The sequence below is a fragment of the Acinonyx jubatus genome, chromosome C1 (genome assembly GCF_027475565.1).
Source record: "Acinonyx jubatus isolate Ajub_Pintada_27869175 chromosome C1, VMU_Ajub_asm_v1.0, whole genome shotgun sequence".
NCBI classification, from domain to species: Eukaryota; Metazoa; Chordata; class Mammalia; order Carnivora; family Felidae; genus Acinonyx; species Acinonyx jubatus.
In genome coordinates, this window is record NC_069381.1 from 102,259,290 (window position 1) to 102,280,873 (window position 21,584).

At 39.2% G+C, this 21,584-nt stretch overlaps 2 protein-coding genes across 7 annotated transcripts in view; one reads left to right on the plus strand and one right to left on the minus strand.

The window, feature by feature from the left end:
* Positions 1-4,349, plus strand: part of GPR89A (G protein-coupled receptor 89A) — a 59,536-nt gene extending 55,187 nt beyond the window's left edge. The window contains exons 11-14 of the mRNA XM_015084242.3: positions 108-203; positions 2,312-2,401; positions 3,509-3,574; positions 3,708-4,349. Of these exons, the coding sequence (XP_014939728.1) occupies positions 108-203; positions 2,312-2,401; positions 3,509-3,574; positions 3,708-3,914 (459 nt within the window). The 3' untranslated portion in view covers positions 3,915-4,349. The remainder of the gene's footprint in view (positions 1-107; positions 204-2,311; positions 2,402-3,508; positions 3,575-3,707) is intronic.
* Positions 4,350-4,748: 399 nt separating this feature from the next.
* PDZK1 (PDZ domain containing 1) overlaps positions 4,749-21,584 on the minus strand; it is a 43,590-nt gene continuing 26,754 nt past the window's right edge. For 5 of the 6 annotated variants that reach the window (XM_015084238.3, XM_015084241.3, XM_015084240.3 and 2 more), the window contains 3 exons: positions 16,009-16,233; positions 6,672-6,962; positions 4,749-5,359 (listed from right to left, as the gene is read on the minus strand). In XM_015084238.3, coding sequence (XP_014939724.1) covers positions 5,306-5,359; positions 6,672-6,962; positions 16,009-16,233 — 570 coding nt within the window. In that variant the 3' untranslated portion in view covers positions 4,749-5,305. The remainder of the gene's footprint in view (positions 5,360-6,671; positions 6,963-16,008; positions 16,234-21,584) is intronic. The other variant, XM_053214700.1, reaches the window with a different exon arrangement.

Here is a 21,584-nt window from a genome sequence, read left to right on the forward strand (position 1 = left end):
AACATCTACCTGTAGGATGTTATATTGATTAATTCATTATTTTGAGTCACTTTTTGAAATAGTGATTATTGAGATGCTCTAATATATAAAGGTCTGTGTCTTTACAGGCAACGATTAATATCGTTTTTGACCGGGTTGGGAAAACTGATCCTGTCACAAGAGGCATTGAGATCACTGTGAATTATCTGGGGATCCAATTTGATGTAAGAATTAAGTCTGTTTTTGTTCTTCCCATTCTCCATTGTTTTTTGACATATTCTTAGAGCAAATTTGTAAAGGGCATAAAACCGTAAGTGATGGCTGGTACTTATTACTGACTTAGATGCCGATTATTTCTATAGTTCGTCTTCTGCTTTTCTGTAGCTGACTACTCCTCACCAGTTTCTCCCCACCAAATATTAGATACTTCTCTCTGTGATATATAATGAGATCTTCAAATCCAAAACTCACCTTTGATTCCTCTAGTAGAAAATTAACTACTAATTAGCGTTCCACGTTAGAAGTGAAATTATGTCTGCTGTAAAAAATTTATCTTTATCAATTAATTAATGTGGACTTTGAGCTAAAGATGGTAAGTGTAACCCGTGCAGTTTTAATTCTCTTTCTACCTGTTTTATGATACCACTATCATTAAACACTCTTGTCCCGATTTATGTTTTCTGTCTTTATTAATAGAAGAGTATATTTAAAAAAATATATATATATATATATGTGTGTGTGTGTGTGTGTGTGTACACACACACATATATATATATATAGCCAATGATTCTAGTTGATTAGCACTTTGATAGTAAGCCCAGAGTCATGCTCTTAGTCCCTGTGAGGACCATTTAGCTGGGCTAGGATCCTAGTGACAGACTGCATGCTACCCCCAGCCATCTGTCTCAGCTGGACATGCTCCTGGTAGCTAGATGCTGGATAAAATGAAAATGAACCAGAGCAAAATGAGCTCCAGTCCTTGAGAAACAATTCAAAACACATGTTTTTGTTTTGGTTTTAATGTTTTTATTTATTTTTGAAGGAGAGAGAGAGAGACAAGAGCATGAGCGGGGGAGGAACAGAGAGAGAGGGAGACACAGAATCCAAAGCAGGCTCCAGGCTCTGAGCTGTCAGCACAGAGCCCGATGTGGGGCTTGAACCCACGAACTGTGAGATCATGACCTGAGCCGAAGTTGGACACTTAACTGAGCCACCCAGGCACCCCAAAGCACGTTTTTTGATGATAAACCAATGGTGTAAACTTTTTCACATGAAGGAACATGGTACCTTTCGTTCAAGTAGTTTATAAAATATCCCATAACCCATGCTTCACTGTTACATATGTGTTTTCTTCTCCTCTTTTCATTTTTTCCTGGGCTCAGTTATTAGAAGTGTTCTTCCTTATCAGTGCTTTGTGAGGCTACTTAGTTGCTGTGTGTGTATATATATATTTAATCTACAATTCATCTGCATACTCCACGTTTCAGAATTCTGAGTAACACCTTTAGATGTTAGTAATAGCACTTCCCTGGCAGCTACTTTTCAGACCCAAATCAAGCACAGGGTTCCAAAGCTGCCTGCCACTATGAAGCAGTCCAAGAGGAGAAAAAGGTACCCTCGTGTAATTCAAGTGAAGGTCAATTATGTCCTAGACTGTAGCTGAGAATGTTGACATATTCTTTTATTATAAAAAGAATAATTTCTTAAAGTTATGGGCAATGAGGGGACTATCCTTCACAGATGTTAAAAGTAATTTAGCTGCTATTTAATTTCCTTTTAATCCGTGCTTTTCACGTAATACATTGAAGCTGCATCATTAGCTCCATCTCTGTTTCCTCAGACTGACTAGTGTTATTTTCATCACTCCACTGCACTTGCTTCCGTCCTGTCTTGATTAAGTCTCATTAAGATATCCACTGCAGGGATGCCTATGTGACTCAGTTAAGTGTCTGACTCTTGATTTCAGCTCAGGTCATGATCTCATAGTTGGTGAGTTCAAGCCCCGTGTCGGGCCTGCTCTGTGCTAACAGTGCAGAGTCTGCTTGAAATTCTCTCCCTCTCTCTGCCCTCCCCCACTCGTGCTCCTTTTCTCTCGCTCAAATAAATAAACATTAAAAAAAAAAAAAAAAGATTTGCACTGCCACCTTCCTAGGTGTTGTTAGTTGCACCTTACTTTTCTCCCTTCCTAAAAAAAAATTTTTTTAATCAGGTTGGGCCCAATGAAGTACCCTCTCACAGTCACATAAGCAATCAGAATGTATCAGGAGAATAGCCTTCACGTGTCTCTCAACAGAGATTTCACAGATACTTTTCCTTCTTTCTATGGTGGCAGGTGAAGTTCTGGTCTCAACACATTTCCTTCATTCTGGTTGGAATCATCATCGTTACATCTATCCGAGGACTGCTGATCACTCTTACCAAGGTAGGTTGTATCATTGAGTTTAAATTTCTTATTTGCTTAATTACACGTGGCACCACAAGATAATTTTACCTAATTAAGATTTCTGCCTTCTGAGATCTTAAACAACAGTCACAAATAGTTGGATTTACATCCCACGCCCATCAGATGCGTACTTTTACCAAAGGTCATAGAACGAGATCATGGTCCGTTGCGTTCACTGATACGGCACCAGCATCTGGGAACAGAAGCTGGCATGCAGTAGGTGTTCCAGGGATACTTGGAATGGATGAAGATTGGAGGTATTTGGGTTAGAATTTGAGTATTTGAGGTGTTTGAGGTTAGAATAACTATGAGGGTCCCTTATAAGGAGGACATGCGAGTAGGAGAAGCAGAATGTTTGGCTATTTTCTGATCAACACAGGAAGGCTTCATGGAGGCAGAAGGTAAATTTTCTCTTGGAGACGAGGCGGGGAATCTCGAAATCCAAGAAGGGCTTGAATGAAACGAGTGAAGAGGTTGGGAGGGGAGGAGGAAGGATGGATCTACAGGCATCTCGCACAATTTTGGAAGGAGCTCAGGAGCCTAGTAATAATTATAAGAGCTTGGAGTGGCCTGAGGTAATCTGCTCTAATATTTCATAATGATATGAAAGTCATATGTGTCACATAGTTTCTGACAAACTTGATACAGATTGGAATCCCTTCATGTCATAACGTAATTCTTAAAACCCCCAAATATCCCTCTGAGCACAACATAGCAAGCAGTCTGTTTCTCTTCATGGCGTTAACTGTACCAGTCATTCCCTATGGGATTGCTGCATGGAAGAGACTTTATTTTTTTAACGTTTATTCATTTTCGAGAGACAGAGCATGAGCATGAGCAGGGGAGGGGCAGAGAGAGAGGGAGACACAGAATCCGAAGCAGGCTCCAGGCTCTGAGCTGTCAGAACAGAGCCCGGCGCGGGGCTCAGACCCATGAACTATGAGATCAAGACCTGAGCTAAAGTCGGACACTTAACCGACTGAGTCACCCAGGCGCCCCGGAAGAGACATTTTTAATTATGCTACTTAATGCTCTTGACACAAGTGTCTAGCAGTACCGTATAAATTCTCCTCCCTTTCTTGACAGTTCTTTTATGCCATCTCTAGCAGTAAGTCCTCCAACGTCATTGTCCTGCTGTTAGCACAGATAATGGTAAGTTTCACGAACTAGCTTTATGATTACAACTGTAAAATACCAGAAGTGTTTTGTACTTCTGAATATTTTAACAATTCCCTTTGATCCCTGACCACAAAGTGACCTCTGGGTTAATTTGTTTAACTTCTAGGGCATGTACTTTGTCTCCTCTGTGCTGCTGATTCGAATGAGCATGCCTCTAGAATATCGTACCATAATCACCGAAGTCCTGGGGGAGCTACAGTTCAACTTCTATCACCGTTGGTTTGATGTGATCTTCCTGGTCAGTGCTCTCTCCAGCATACTGTTCCTCTATTTGGCTCACAAACAGGCACCAGAGAAGCATATGGCACCTTGAACTCATGCCTGTTACAGACTGCTACGGGCCAGTAGCGTCAGAATTTGGATTTAAGAGAAAACAATGGAGGGGACCAGGGCCTAATATTTTTTAAACAATCAAAACACTGAGGTAGCAGATTCTACCTCCAGCTTATGCCTTCCTCCTCAGCTGATACTGTGATCATGTAGCATTAGCTAGAACATGAGCGTGAAGTAAACTCAAGCTAGCCCTCAGCGGAGCGCATCCCACGTGGGTTTGAGGCTGATGCAGCATGGCGGAAGAGGGGTGGAAAAGAGCCAAGAAACTAGTCTGGGAGAATACACTGGAGCCCTAGAGTAAGGGGAAGTCTGAGGTAGCTGGGCCAAACACACAGGATCTCTGTCAAGGCTCACATGGAGGAGGTTCTGGCTTTCCCTTAAGATTGACAATCATTAAAATCAGATTGGAACCCTTTGGCCTTAGCTTCATTTTATCAAGGATAGCTTGGTAGTGTGCTTGTGTGATCTAACGTGAGTTGGCATCCCCCAGCCAACCCCCGCCCCATAAAAATTACCAACAGTTTATCTGTTCTTGTCCGGGGATGGAATGGTGTGCTACTGAAATAGATTCTACCGAGAGAGGTCAGGTATATCATCTTTATTGATTTCAAGTCCGTATTTGAGAGTGAATTACTGTGCATTCAAGTTGGTGATGATGTCTCAGTTTTTTTTTTCTTTCCATCTGCCCCCTCATGCTGTGGGGTAAAACAATGAATAACTGTTAACTGGAATAAGTTTTCCTATTGTAGACCCTACTTTTCTCCATCTGTGAAAGGAAAATGTTGGGAAGTTTATAGATAATTCAGAAATGCAATTTAAGGAAATCCTGAATTTTATTGTGCTGGGACTTCCAGAGGCAAAATGAAAGTTAAAGCATAAAGGCAAGTTTACCAAAAACAAAAGCACTATTAAGGTTTGATCAGCTAACAAGGAAGACTCTAAAGGCATTCTTAATGGCATCTGTTTTAGCAACCACAACATTCTTACAAAACCATAATTTTAATAGGCTTATCTGCTCAGATACTATAATGAGCTCTCACGTGTACAGATTTGTGAATCATCTTTGGTGCTCAAGGAGCCTATAGAATTAAGAGATAGCATCATACAAAGAAATGTAGTTAAGTTGAAGCTTGAAAGAGATCACTTGAAAAGAATCTGGTTCCTGCCTTAAGTTGACCATAAATAAGCCATCTATTGCGGTATCTGCCCCCAAGGCAAATGACAACAGAAGAGAGTCACATGTGATGAACTGGTTCCCAGAGGAGCTCTTCTCTAACAGAGACAGTAAATGGGTGGCAGCTCATTCCTTGGGAAAGGATTCTTACTGAACGCCCAGAAACAGCTGTCAGCCAAAGCCATTATTTGCTCTCATCACATCTCTGTGTCTTCAGAATTGGAAGAAGAATGTGAGGCTGTACTGTGCGCCTGTGCAAAAGAGAACAAAAGATCTGTAAGTGCGAGTATGAATGTCAGCAGTTGCATGACTTGAGGCAGGGAGTAGAGTCCCTCACTAGAAGCCAGGTAATCTGGATTTTACATTTGGCTTTGTTTCCAGCTTGCTGTTTGACACTAACAAATTTCTTAATGTCTATATATCTTTTCTATAAAGCTAGCACAGTCCTATAATTGACTTGCTACAGAGCTATCACTGAATTTTTTAAAGACAACTAGAATGCTTTCTTCGTGAAGCAGTCACGAATGCAAGGTCAGTGGCTATTATGTGTGCTGTGGTCTGACTGTATGTCTCCAAAATTCGTCTATTGAAATACTAATCCTGAGGTCAGGTGATGATATTAGGAGGTAGGACCTTTGGGCAGTGATTAAGTCATGAGGGCAGAGCCCTTGTGGTTGGGTTTAATGTCTTATAAGAGAGCCCCCACCCCCCACCCCCAGAGCTCCCTATCCCCTTCTACCATGTGAGGACATAGCAAGAAGTTGGCAGTTTGCAGCCTGGAAGAGGGCCTTCTCCGGACCCGAAAGCTGTCAGTGCCCTGATCTTGGATTTGCCAGCCTTCAGAACTGTAAGAAATAAATCTGTGTTGTTTATAAGCCATCCAGCGTATGGTCTTTTATTATAGCCCTCCAGACTAAGTGGGTATTCATTAACAAATAGTATTTAATTTATATTACCAATAATTAATTGTAAATAGAGTAGAATTAAAGGTAATAGAAAGAAGAATGATGCAAAAGACTTATCAAGGAATTTAATCCAAATACAGAGTAATGCTTATTCCTCCCTAGCAATAATACACCTAGCATAATAATGTTAAAAACATTATGTCCCTAAACACCACAGTTCATTTTCATGCTTACCATTAACCAGGCCCTGTTTGAAGTGCTTTAGTCTTAGATAATATAATCCTAATAACAGTCCTACAAATCCTCCTTGTTTTACAGGTGGGGATAATGAGGCAAAGAGAAAATAAATCCATTTGCCCAAGGACGTTAAGTGACAGAACCAGAATTTGTACATAGCTAGTCTGATTCAGGTTCTTCTGGTGGTTCCATTATAATTTTGATAAACTTACCTTCTCTGGACAGTTACTGTCAACTCCATGCTATGAAAAAGAAACTTGTCCTCATACCACTTCCTCTCCACCAAAATGACTTATCTTTACATTGTAATTTTCTAGTATTCTAGGAAATCTGTGGCAAACATAGACCTAAGGTGTACTTATGAAAGACTTTATCATACTCTGATAGGTTAGATCACTGAGAGAAACCTATCACCACTCACTCGTTCTTTTGCCACGTGTGAGTCGTGCTCTGGTTCTGCCAATGTTCCTTCTTTGGAATCAGGGGGGGCATCCAGTGGATCAGCCATAGAGGAAACGATAGGGATTTTCTTAGCCTGGAAATAATCATAGGCCTTCTTTCCACAGACTAAGAGTGTGACATTCTTCCCACTATTCTGGATTCTGTCCACCACTTTCTCATAGGGTTCTTCCAGCACCTTCCCTCCATTCACTTCGATGATGATATCCTCATCCTCCAGCCCTGCCAGTTCGGCAGGGCTGCCCTTCTGTACCTGTGAAAAAGAGGTTCTGAATTATCGCTTCCAGGCACAGATAAGGGAATGTTAGATTGGCTTCCCTTCAGAGGAGAGAGGGCTTTGAGAATTTCTTCGTAACCATGTTATTTCTCCTTGAGGTACAGAAGAAAGGCGCTCTAATGCTTTTCTGCTTCTCAAAGCTTCAACTTCCATACTCCAATGAATACCATTGGAGGGGTCCAAGATGATAGCACAAGACTCTGAACTCACCCCACCTCACGGACACCAAATCTATACCTACATACAGAGCAATTCTTCCTAAAGAACTGAGGGCTGATTGAACAGTATCTGCACAATAAAGGACAGAGAGACCACATAAGGAACGGCAGGAGACATGGAGACACGGTCATGATGAAAACCGCGCTGCACGAGCGACAGAGCACGGAGGGGTCTGCACACAGACTGGGGTGCAGCAAAAAAGTTTAAAGAACAGCTAGACTAACTAAAGGGAACCAACTCACTAACCCTAGAGCATCCACCAAATGGGAGGGAAACTGCTGAACTTCTCCAGCGTCACAGCTACTGGCAGGTACCACTGTTTACATTCCGTCTCCACCTTGATAGTGCAGACGGGCCCAGGGCCAGGCACCCTAGCCATCCTGCCACCTCGGCAAGCCCTTGGACCTTAGCCCACACCAGCGCAAGGCAGCCCCAGGATGGCACCCACCAGGACACCCTCAGCCTTTGCCTGCTACAGCTCCAGCTGTGCTGCCAGGGCACAAAGCACCCCAAAATACCATCCCCCGCCCCCAGCCCAGGCCTGCTTCAGCCATGCCACCGACGCTGGCTCCAACCAAAGCCACCAGGCACACACAGTCTGCACTGGGGACATTTCTACACAAGGCCACTCCTTTAAGACAGAGAGAGGTGGCTGTTTTGCCTAATTCATAGAAACAAACACCAAAAGTCAAACAAAATGAGGAGAACAAAAAATATGCTCCAAATGGAAAGAAGACAAAACTTAAAGAACTGAACAAAATGGAGATGAGCAATCAACCTGCTGAGTGGATGAACTCAGAACTTACAGAATATATTTTCTATCTCTTTAACTCTGATTGGTTTTTTCTTAAAATAACTGGAAAAAATACACCAGAGGGAATCAACAGATGATACAGAAGAATCAGGTAAGTGATCTGCAAAGACAGGTAATGTGGAAAGCACCCAAACTGAGCAACAAAAAGAAAAAATTGTAATTGAGTTTAGGTTAAGGAATCTCTGGGAAAATCTCAAGCATAGTAACACTCATGTCATTCCTGTCAGAAAGGGACAGAGAGCCTATTTGAAGAAATAATCGCTGAAAACCTCCCTAAAACCTGGGGAGACACTCAGGTCCAGGAGAGCCCCAAACAAGATGAACCCAAGGAGGAACACCAAGACCCATAATAATTTAAATCTCAAAGATTAAAGATAGAGAATCTTAAAGGCAGCTAGCTACATACAAGGGAAATGCCATGAGGCTCTCAACTGATTTTTCAGTAGAAACTTGGAGCTAGATGCCACTCTCCCTCGGGCCTGTAAAGGGCTCAAAGGAAAAAACCTACATGCAAGAATGTTCTACCAACCAAGATTATTTTCAGAATTGAAGGGGAAAGAGTTTCCCATACAAAAGTTAAGGAAATCACAACCCTTAAATTAGCCTTGTAAGAAATGTTGAAGGACCTTCTCTAAGCAGAAAAGGCCATAACTAGAAGAAAATTATGAAAGGAAAAAATTTCACCAATAAAAGCAAACCTATAGTAAAGGTGGTAATCAGTCACTTATAAACCTAATATGAAAGTTGAAACACAAAAGTAGTAAAATCAATCATATCTTTAAAAAAAAATAAGGAATTTACAAAATAAAAAGATGTGTGAAATAAGACATGCGTTAAATGTGGAGAGGAGGGAATAAACATGTGCTTTTAGAATATACTTGAATTTAAGTGACCATCAACTTAATATACACTGCTATATATTTAGGATGTTATGTAGGGACTTCATGGTAACCATAAACCAAAAACTATAATTGATACACAAAAAATTAGAAAGGAATCCAAGCATAACACAAAAGTCATCAATCACAAGGGAAGAGAACAAAAGAAAGAAACAGAAGAACTACAAAAATAGCCAGAAGACAAGTAACAAAATGTCAGTAGGTACATGCCTATCAATAATTACTTTAAATGTAAATGGTCTAAATGCTCCAATCGAAAGAGGGTAACTGAAGGGATATAAAAACAAGACCCATCTATATGCTGCCTCTAGGAGACTCACTTCAGGCCTAAAGACACAGGCTGAAAGTGAAGGGCTAGAAAACATATACCATGCAAATGAAGCAGGGGGTTGGGGGAGAAGCCAGGGTAGCAATACTTACATTAGATAAAATAGACTTTTTTTAATAAGTTTTTTTTTTTTAATTTTTAATGTTGATTGACTTTTGAGAGAGGCAGAGAGAGAAGGAGACACAGAATCCAAAGTAGGCTCCAGGCTCTGAGCTGTCAGCACTGAGCCCAACATGGGGCTCAAAACCACAAACCATGAGATCATGACCTGAGCTGAAGTTGGACACTTAACCAACTGAGCCACCCAGGAACCCCAATAAAATAGACTTTAAAACAGACTATAGCTAGAGACAAAGAAAAGCACTACATAATGATAAAAGGAACAATCCAACATGTAACAATTATAAATATCTATGCACCCAACATAGCACCAAAATACGTAAAGCAATTTTTAATATACATAAAAGGAGAAATTGACCGTAATACAATAACAGTAGGTGATTTATAACACTCCACTTAGATCAGTGGATATAATCATCCAGACAGAAATCAATAAGAAAATGGGGGCTTTGAACAACACATTAGACCAGACAGACTTAACAGGTATATACAGAACATTCCATCCAAAAACTGCTAAATACACATTCTTTTCAAGTATATATTGAACATTCCCCAGGATCGCATGTTAGGCCACAAGTCTCAATAAATTTAAGATTGAAATCATATCCTACATCTTTTCCAACCACAACAGTATGAAACTAGAAATCACAAAAAAAAAAAAAAATCTAAAAAGAACACCAATATGGAGTTTGCTACTCCATTGTAGCTACTAAACAATGAATGGGTCAACCAAGAAATCAAGAAGGGGGGAAAAAAACAAAAACATGGAGACAAATGAAAATAAAGACACAATTCAAAGCCTTCAGGATGTAGTAACAGCAGTGCTAAGAAGCTTATCGAGATACTGCCCTAAGAAATAAGAAAATTCTCAATTTAGCCTTCTACCTAAAAAAGCTAGAAAAGGACCAAAACCCAAAGTTAGTAGAAGGAAGGAAATAAAGATCTGAGTGGAAATAGAGATGACAAAAATAGAAAAGATCAATTAAATCAAGACCTACTTCTCTGAAATATAAACAAAATTGTGTACCTTTAGGCAGACTCATCAAGAAAGGACTCAAAATGAGAAATGAAAGAACTTACCAGCAACAGCATAGAAATACAAAGGATTGTAAGAGACTATTATGAAAACTTAGAAGCCAATAAATGGGACAACCTTCCCTCTTGCCACTTTTATCCAACACAACACTGGAAAACCTAGGCACAAGAATCAGACAAGAAAAAGAAATCAACGCATCCAAATTGATAAGGCAAAAGTAAAATTATTATTTGCAGATGACATACTATACATAGAAAACCCTACAGACTCCACCAAAGAAACTATCACTATTCGTGGGTTCAAGCCCTGTGTCGGGCTCTGTGCTGACAGCTCAGAGCCTGGAGCCTGCTTCAGATTCTGTGTCTCCCTCTCTCTGCCTCTCCCCTGCTCACACTCTTTCCCTCTCTCAAAAATAAATAAACATTAAAAAAAAATTTTTTTTAAGATATAGTACAAAGCTACAGTAATCAAAACAGTGTTGTACTGGCACAAACAATAGACACATAGATCAATAGAACAGAATAGAGAGGCGAGAAATGATCCCATGCTTATTTGGTCAATTAATCTACAACAAAGGAGGCAAGAATATACAGTGGAGAAAAGACAGCCTCTTCAATGAATAGGGCTGTGAAAACTGGACAGCTACATGCAAAACAACGAAACTGGACCACTTTCTCACACCATATACAAAAATAAACTCAAAATGAATTAAAGACCTAAGTGAGAAACCTGAAACCATAAAAATCCTAGAAGAAAATGTAAGCAGTAATGCCTTTGACATTGGCCTTAGCAACATTTTTCTAGATATATGCTCTCAGGCAAGAGAAATAAAAGCAAAACTAAATTATTGGGACTATACCAAAATAAAACAAATTTACACAGCAGAGAAAGCATCAATAAAATGAAAGAGCAACCTACTAAATGAGAGAAGATATTTGCAAATGATAACACCAGCACAAATAAGTTGATTAAGAATTGGGCAGAGGCCCTAAATAGACATTTTTCCAAAGACATGTATATAACTGACAGGCACATGAAAAGATACTCAACACCACTGATGATCAGGGAAACACAAATTAAAACCACAATGAGATATCCTCACACCTGTCAGAATGGTTAACATCAAAACAACAAGAGATAACAAGTGTTGGCAAGGATGTGAAGAAAAAGGAACACTCATGCATTGTTGGTGAGACTGTAAACTGGTGCAGCCACTATGGAAAATAGTATGGAGGTTCTTCAAAAAATTGAAAATAGAAATATCATCACTCATATGAGGACTTTAAGACACAGAACAGATGAACACAAGGGAAGGAAAGCAAAAATAATATAAAAAAAGAGAGGGAGACAAAACGTAAGAGACTCTTAAATATGGAGAATAAACAGAGGGTTACTGGAGGGGTTGTAGGAGGGGGGATGGGCTAAATGGGGGATGGGCTAAAAGGGGCATTAAGGAATCTACCCCTGAAATCATTGTTGTACTATAAGCTAACTTGGATATAAATTAAATATTAATAAATAAAAATTAAAAAAAAAAGAAAATAGAAATACCATAGGTTCCAATAATTCCACTACTAGGTATTTTACCCAAAGAAACTGGAAACACTAATTTGAAAAGATACATGCACCCCTATGTTTATAGCACCATCATCTACAATAACCAAAATATGGAAACAACCTAAGTGTCCATTACTCAGCCATTAAAAAAAAAAAAAAAATGAAATCTGCCATTTGAGACAACATGGATGGATCTAGACGTAAAATAAGAGAAAACAAATACCATATAGTTTCACTTATATGTAGGATCTAAAAAAAAAAAAAAAAAAGCAGAAATCGATCCATAAATGGAGAATAAACTGATGGTTGCCAAAGGGGAAGGGATTGGGGTGATGGACAGAATGGGTGAAGGAGAGTAGGAGATACAGGATTCCAATTATAGAATGAACAAGTAACAGAACAAGTTACAGCAGGACTATGGTCAATGATATTGTAATAGTGTTGTACAGGGACAGATGGTAGTTCTACTTGTGGTTGAGCACAGCATAACATTTAGAGTTGTTGAATCACTATGTTGTACACCTAATAGAACATGTGTCAACTATACTTCAATAAAAATAAATAAATTGGACAACCTAGAAGAAATAGATAAATTTCTAGAAACAGAATCGTCTAAGACTGAGTCAGGAAAAAATAGAAAATCTGAGCAGACTGATTACAGGTAACAAAATCAGGAATCATAAACTCTCAACAAACAAAAGTCCAGGATAAGATGGCTTCACAGGTGAAGTCCACCAAACATTTCAAGAAGAATTAATACCTATCCTTCTCAAAGTATTCCAAAGAAGCGAAGAGGAAGGAAAGCTTCCAAATTCATTCTACAAGGCCAGCATTACCCTGATACCAAAACCTGACAAACACACCACACACATACACAAAATTACACACCAATATTCCTGATGAACATAGATGCAAAAATCCTCAAAATATTAGCTGGCCAAATTCTACAACACACTAAAAGGATCATTAACCACAATCAAGTGGGATTTATTCCAAGGATGCAAGAATGGTTCAATATCCACAAATCAATGTGATATACCACATTAACAAAATGAGAGTTAAAAATCTAATGACCAGCTCAATAGATGCAGAAAAAATATTTGACAAAATTCAGCATGATAAAAACTTAACAAAGTGGACTTGGAACATACCTCAACATAATTAAGACCCTATATGACAAACCCTCAGTTAACGTAGCCGGTGAAAAGCTGAAAGCTTTTCCATTAAGATCAGGAGGAAGACAAGGATGTCCACTCTTGCCGCCTTTATTTGACATTGTACTGGACGTTCTAGCTGCAAAAATTGGAAAAGGAAAAGAAATAAAAGACACCCAAATTGGCAAGGAAAAAGTAAATCTGTCACTACTTGCAGATGACATGAGACTATATGTAGAAAACCCTAAAGACTCCACCAAAAACTGAGTAAATGAATTCAATGAAGTTGCAAAAGTGAAAACATTAATATACAAAAATCTGTTGTGTTCCTATACACTAATAACAAAGTAGCAGAAAGAGAAATTTAGAAAACAATCCCATTTACAATTCCATCAAAGAGAATAAAATACACAGGAATAAATTTAACCAAGGAAGTTAAGAAAGAGTTGTAAAAGACCTGTACTCTGAAAACTGTAAGACATGGATGAAAGTGGAGATGGCACACTTAAATGGGAAGACATTCCATGCTCATAGATTGGGAGAATAGCGTTAAAATGTTCATAATACCCAAAGCAATCTACAGATCCCATACAATCCCTATCAAAATTCCAATAGTGGTTTTCTCCAAACTAGAACAAAAGATTCTAAATGTGTGTGGAACCACAAAGATCCCAAATAGGTAAACAATCTTAAGAAGAAGAAAGCTGGGGGTCTCACAATCCCAGATTTTAAGGTATCCTCAAAGCTACAGTAATCAAAGCAGTGTAGTACTGGCACAAAAACAGACACATAGATCAACGAACAGAACAGAGAGCCCAGAAATAAACCCACGCTTATATGGTCAATTAACCTACAACAAAGGAGGGAAGAATATACAGTGGGGAAAAGACGGTCTCTTCGATAAATGGTGCTGGAGAAACTGGACCACTTCCGCATACCATACACAAAAATAAGCTCAAAATGGATTAAAGACCTAAATGGGAGACCTGAAATCATAAGACTCCTAGAAGAAAACACAGGCATTAATTACTTCGGCATCAACCTTAGCAACATTTTTGTAGATCTGTCTCCTCAGACAAGGGGAAAAAAGCAAAAAGAAACCACTCAGACTACATCAAACTAAAAAGGTTTTGCAGAGTAAAGCATCAACAAAACGAAAGGGCAACTTGCTGAATGGAGAAGATACATCCAATGACGGGTTAATATCCAAAATATATAAAGAACTTATACAACAACAAATAATCCAATTAAGAAATGCACAGAATGGGCGTCTGGGTGGCTCAGTCGGTTGAGTGTCCAACTTCGGCTCAGATCATGATCTCGTGGTCTGTGAGTTCAAGCCCTGCGTCGGGCTCTGTGCTGACAGCTCAGAGCCCGGAGCCTGCTTCCGATTCTGTGTCTCCCTCTCTCTCTGCCCCTCCCCCGCTCATGCTCTGTCTCTCTCTGTCAAAAATAAATAAACGTTAAAAAAAATTTTGTTCATAAAAAATAAAAAAAAGAAATGCGCAGAAGACCTGTATAGGCATTTTTCCAAACACATACACATGCCAAGAGACACATAAAAAGATGCTCACCATTATTAATCAGGAAAGTGCAAATCAAAACCACAATGAGATGTCACCTCACACCTATCAGAAAAGCTAGTATCAAAAAGATAAGAAATGACAAGTATCAGCAAGGATGTGGAGAAAAGGGAACGAACCCCTGTGCACTGTGGGTGGGAATGTAAATTGGTGCAGCCACTATGGAAAACAGTATGGAGATTCCTCAAAAAATTGAAAATAGAAATACCATAAGATCCAGCAATTTCACTTCTCAGTATTTACCCAAAGAAAACAAAAACACCAATTTGAAACTATCTATGCAACCCTTTGTTTACAGCAGCATTATTTACAATAGTGAAGATATGGACGCCACCTAAGTGTCCACCAATAGATGAAAGGATAACGAAGATGGGGGGAGGGAGGGGTCCACAATGGAATATTACTCAGCCATAACAAAGAATGGAATCTTGCCATTCACAACAACATGGATGGACCAAAGGCAGACAGAAATCAGCCTTATTATTTCACTTATATGTAGAATCCAAGAAACAAAACAAACATTCAAATCTAGAGAAAAAATTGGTGGTTGCCAAAGCAGAGGCAGATGGGGGAGGGATATGGGCAAAATAGGCAAAGGGGATTAAGAAGTACAAGCTTCCAGTTGTAAAATAAGTAAATCACAGGAATTAAAAGTACAGCTTAGGGAATATAGTCAATAATATTTAATAACCGTATGGTGGTGACAGTGGTAACTACACTCACCAATGATGAGAATTCGTAATGCATATAATTGTGAAAATGCTACATTGTACACCTGAAATTAATAGAACATTGTATGTCAACTATACTTCAATTTTTAAAAAATCATGAAGATCATCAGAAGAAAATAAGTAGCATTACAGTGGTTGAGTACCATATTGTAGGTCTTCTGAGTTGGAGCATTAATTAGATTTCATAGGTTCCCCTTCTTCATTCCCAACTTGAGAGCTATGGGGATAGTCTCACTGTCACTCCCTATAGGCTGGAGGCATTACGCCAAACGCACAGGAGTAAACAAGTATCACTCCCAGTCAGACTTGGTAGTGACTGTCAACTACAGTCAGTCGATTCACTCTATTTGACTTGAAAGTACCTAAAGACAATTAGATGTTTAAGAAAAATAAAAGATGTGAGCTTAGGATGTACTCGTCACTACCTTAAAGGGTACGGGACCATGGAAGCATTTATTTAAACCCAAGTGAGACCATCAATGTAGGCCTTCAATGTAACCTAAGCCATCACTGAGTGGGAGAGACTAGGACTCTCCTAACTGTGGCGTGTTCATTGGACTGCTAGAACCAGATTACCATACCTCTTTGACGAACGAGCCTGGCCGACCCTGAATGGTGTTTAAGTGAAAGCCATAGCCATTTTCACCTTTAACCAGCCTGCAGAGTTTAGGCTTATGATCTCCTACTTCCTCTGTAGTATCTGGACTTGAAACCTCCACAGGAGCGGGAGCGGGAGCCGGAGCCTCCTTGACAGAACCATTAGGCAGTTCTTGGCTTTGATAGTAGAGAAATGGAGAAAAGTGAGCCTTTGGAAAGGAAAGGAAAGGGGAAAAAAAAAAAAAAAACCATGAATTGTAAGTATGAGTAGTTATATTTTATTAAATGTGCTGGCTTAATTTACAAGGTGTCATACATGGTCCACAGCTCTTGCAGATACGTCTGATTGGGGGCAGTAAAATTTCTCTACCACCCTAACCAGAAAAGGTATAAAGAAATATTGAGCTTGGTCATGAGTAATGTGTATAAATAAACATGTAACCAAATACGCATATACATAAAATAAAAGCTGTTAGCACCATCTGAAGTACACGTACTAATTTGTTATACTCGTTTTTATTATTTATTGTTGTAACCATTAGTTCAAACTTCTGTTATGCCAAACTCATCTTTAAATACTTCTAATCCATCTCAACTCCCAGACCATCCATGTGAAGAAGAGTGTGATGGTCTTGAATACAAAAGAGGCATAGAACAGGAAACATATGACTGGTTTTTGTAAATAGAATTAACAGCTTAGACTGTGGGTTTTAATTGAGAGAATCAAAATGTAGATTTGAGTATGGCAAGATCCTGGACCAGCAGTTAAATTGCTGCCCACGAGTGTCCAGGACTTTTATTAGGCAATGAGTACAAAATCAGGCAACTGAAAGTGAGTACAATGTGTGCTCTGCCCCAAATTGTGCTGTTCAGCAGCCTGGCTAAAATTAGATTGGGGTCCTCTGGTTATCAATTCTCTGACTAACCACAAGACCACATCTTCCTTTCTAAACAAGAATAGCCAAGAACCTCATAGTTACCCAATTCAACTACATTTCAGACCTTTCAGTTATATACTTGCAAATGTTCCACATTTCTTTCTGTCTTTAAAATATGGAAAGTTAAACCAGCATTACTTTGATTCCCAAACTAGACAGAGATCCCACAAAAAAGGAGAATTACAGGCCAATATCCCTGACGAACACAGATGCAAAAATTATCAACAAGATACTAGTAAATTGAATTCAACAGCATATAAAAAGAACTATTCACCGTGATCAAGTGGGATTCATTTCTGGGCTGCAGGGCTGGTTCAATATTTGCAAATCAACCAATGTGATACATCACATTAATAAAGGAAAGGATAAGAACCATATGATCTTGTCAACAGATGCAGAAAAAGCATTTGACAAAATACAGCATCCTTTCCTAATAAAAACCCTCAAGAAAGTCGGGATAGAAAGAACATACCTTAACAACATAAAAGCCATATATGAAAAGCCCACAGCTAATATCATCCTCAATGGGGAAAACCTGAGAGCTTTCCCCCTGAGATCAGGAACATGACAGGGATGTCCACTGTCACCACTGTTGTTTAACATAGTGTTGGAAGTCCTAGCATCAGCAATCAGACAACAAAATGAAATAAATGGCATCAAAATTGACAAAGAAGAAGTCAAACTTTCACTTTTCGCAGATGACATGATACTCTACATGAAAAACCTGCAAGACTCCACCAAAAAGGCTGCTAGAACTGATACATGAATTCAGCAAAGTTGCAGGATACAAAATCAGTGTACAGAAGTTGGTTGCATTTCTATATACCAACAATGAAGCAACATAAAGAGAAATCAAGAAGTCGAGCCCATTTACAATTGTACGAAGAACCATAAAAAACCTAGAAATAAACCTAACCAAAGATGTGAAAGATCCACATGCTGAAAACTATAGAAAACTTATGAAGAAAATTGAAGAACACACAAAGAATGGAAAAACATTCCATGCTCATGGATTGGAAGAATATTGTTAAAATGTCAATACTACCCAAACAATCTACACATTCAGTGCAATCCCAATCAAAATTACACCAGCATTCTTCTCAAAGCCAGAACAAACAATCCTAAAATTTGTACGGAACCACAAAAGACCCTGAATAGCCAAAGTGATGTTGAAAAAGAAAACCAAAGCGGGAGACATCATAATCCCAGACTTTAGCCTCTACTACAAAGCTGTAATCATCAAGAGAGTATGATATTGGCACAAAAACAGACACATAGACCAATGGAATAAAATAGAGAACCCAGAATTGGGCCCAAATGGATGGCCAACTAATCTTTGACAAAGCAGGAAAGAGCATCCCATGGAAAAAAAGACAATCTCTTTAGCAAATGGTGCTGGGAGAACTGGACAGCAACATGCAGAAGAATGAAACTAGACCACTTTCTTACACCATACACAAAAATAAACTCAAAATGGATGAAAGACCTAAATGTGAGACAGGAAACCATCAAAACCCTAGAGGAGAAAACAGGCAACAATCTCTTTGACCTCAGCTACAGCAATTTCTTGCTCGACATGTCTCCAAAGGCAAGGGAATTAAAAGCAAAAATGAATTACTGGGACCGCATCAAGATAAAAAAAACTTCTCCCCACTGAAGGAAACAATCAACAAAACTGAAAAGCAACCAATGGAATGAGAGAAGATACTTTCAAATGACATATTGGATATAGGGTTAGTATCCAAAATCTATAAAGAACTTATCAAACTCAACACCCAAAAAACAAATAATCCAGTGAAGAAATTGGCAAAAGGCATGAATGGACACTTCTCCAAAGACGACATCCAGGTGGCCAACAGACACATGAAAGGGTGCTTAACGTCACTCATCATCAGGGAGATACAAATCAAAACCACACTGAGATACCGCCTCACACTGGTCAGAGTGGCTAAAATAAACAACTCAGGAAACAACAGATACTGGTGCGGTTGTGGAGAAACAGGAACCCTCTTGCAGTTGGTGGGAATGCAAACTGGTGCAGCCACTCTGGAAAACAGTGTGGAGGTTCCTCAAAAAATTAAAAATAGAACTACCCTACAACCCAGCAATAGCACTACCAGGAATTTATCCAAAGGATACAGGAGTGCTGATTCATAGGGGTACATGTACCCCAATGTTTATAGCAGCACTTTCAACAAAGGCCAAATTATGGAAAGAGCCTAAATGTCCATCAACTGATGAATGGATAAAGAAGATGTGGTTTATATATTCAATGGAATACTACTTGGCATGAGAAAGAATAAAATCCTGCCATTTGCAGCAACATGGATGGGACTGGAAGGTATTAAGCTAAGTGAAATAAGTCAGCCAGAGAAAGACAGGTATCATGTTTTCACTCATATGTGGAACTTGAGAAACTTAACAGAAGACCATGGGGGAAGGAAGGCGGAAAAACTAGTTACAAACAGAGAGGCAGGGAGGCAAACCACAAGACTCTTAAATACAGAGAAAAAACAAACTGAGGGTGGATGGCGGGGTGGAGGAGAGGGGAAAGTGGGTGATGGGTATTGAGGAGGGCACTTGCTGGGATGAGCACTGGGTGTTGTATGTAAGCAGTGAACCACGGGAATCTACCCCCAAAACCAAGAGCACACTTCACACACTGTATGTTAGTCAACTTGACAATGAATTCTATTTTAAAAATGATAACAAAAAATAAAATAAAATGAAATGTGGAAAGTTATCAGTGACTTGTTACATACAAAAATACCTCCAACATCACTACCCAAAGGGCAAATCAACTGTATGTGATCACAGCAGCTCATCTTGAGGACAAGCATAGTAACATTAAACACTTAGTGAGTTTTCATTCACTTTCAGATATCTGGGTGCCTAGTATGTGCCAGGAACTTGTTTAGGTGTTTGTTTCATTCACGGTTATATCTCAAAGATCCACCCACCCCTGTGTGGAACCTGCTTTAGAGGGGCTGAAGGGAGGGGGAGGAAGAAGATGGGGAAAACATGTTTTTCAAAATTCTCTCTTGTATTAACCAAAACATTATAGTTAAATCATTGTCATAGAATTAGGAGGGAGTGAAAAAGAATTAATGCCAGAATCCCCTTTATAGCAGCCTGAGAAGTGACTTCCTGACTTCTGTCTGAACTTTTCCACAAGCTGGGAGGTCACCACTCAGCAAAAATGGCTCACCCTGTTCCTGGCAGCTTCAGTTGGGGCTGTTGTTGGGTAGAGTGTGCTCTATATTTGTTAGATCTAGTTAATTTTGTTCAAGTCCTTGAGTTCCTTATCTTCTGTCTGGTGGCTCGATCCGTGATTAAGAACGAGGAATCTCCCAACTATTATTGTGGAATTGCCTATTTCCACTTCCAAGTTTGTCAATTTGTGCTTCATGGTTTTTCCAGCTTTATTAATGTGTAATTGACAAACTGTATGTATTCAAGGTGTATGTACAGTGTGATTTGATATACATACACATTGTGATCTCCACAATCAAGTTAATTAACATATCTGTCCCCTTACACAGTCATCATGTTATCATTTAGTCTTTTGAATTCTTTTTTTTTTTTAATGTTTATTTTTGAGAGAGAGACAGAGCGTGAGCAGGGGAGGGGCAGAGAGAGAGGGAGACACAGAATCGGAAGCAGGCTCCAGGCTCTGAGCTGTCAGTGCAGGGCCCGATGCGGGGCTCAAACTCACAGACCTGAGATCATGACCTAAGCCAAAGTTGGAAGCTTAACCAACTGAGCCACCCAGGCACCCCTGCTTTTAGAATTCTTGAAGATACTCTCCTTTCCTCCCCAAAAGTCTATGCTTATTCAAGCTAAATACTCACATTGTGACTTCTAGAACCTCTGCTCCAATTACCTTTCTTGATACTGGACTTCTTATAGTCATGTTCTCAGAACTGGACACGTTGTTGACTTAAACAACATTTCTATATGCCACACATTATTCTGAATGTTCTAAATATTAGCTCATATAACACTGCACAGTAGCTCTCCCCACTTTACAACTAAGGAAACAAGTACAGCCAGGGTACCTTGCCCAAGCATACATTACTTACTAGTCATTTTAAGTACGGTCTGACCAACTGTCCTCTCCAAAAGCCAAGTGTCCGTTTAAATTGCCTTTTTGGGGTGGGGGCAGCTATGTAGGGTATCATCAGGTTTCTGTTCTTTTTTTATAGTCCTCAAATCAGGTCTCACCATTTGATATGCATACAATTTAGTTTTAAATTAGTATGTGAAATTTATTCCTGTTTAAAGTTAAACTTACTAGTTTTTATGCTTCTTTCTATCCTGACTGGATATTTTGAATATTATAATCTCTAGTAAATTAATTACCCATCAACACATTAAGCCATCTGTATGACTAAAGTATGTTAAACATTTTCCATATTTCCAAATTGGATTATAAACAGCTTAGGATACGCAGAATACCATTGGAGACATCTATGCAGAAAGACATTGTTCCAATATCAATTATCCTTCAAGTATGGCCGTAAACTAGCTAAAAACCCACAAATCCTTCTATCATCCAGTTTACCCTTCAATTTTCTTTACACAAGTATCTTGAAATACCTAATCAAGATGTGCTGAGAGAG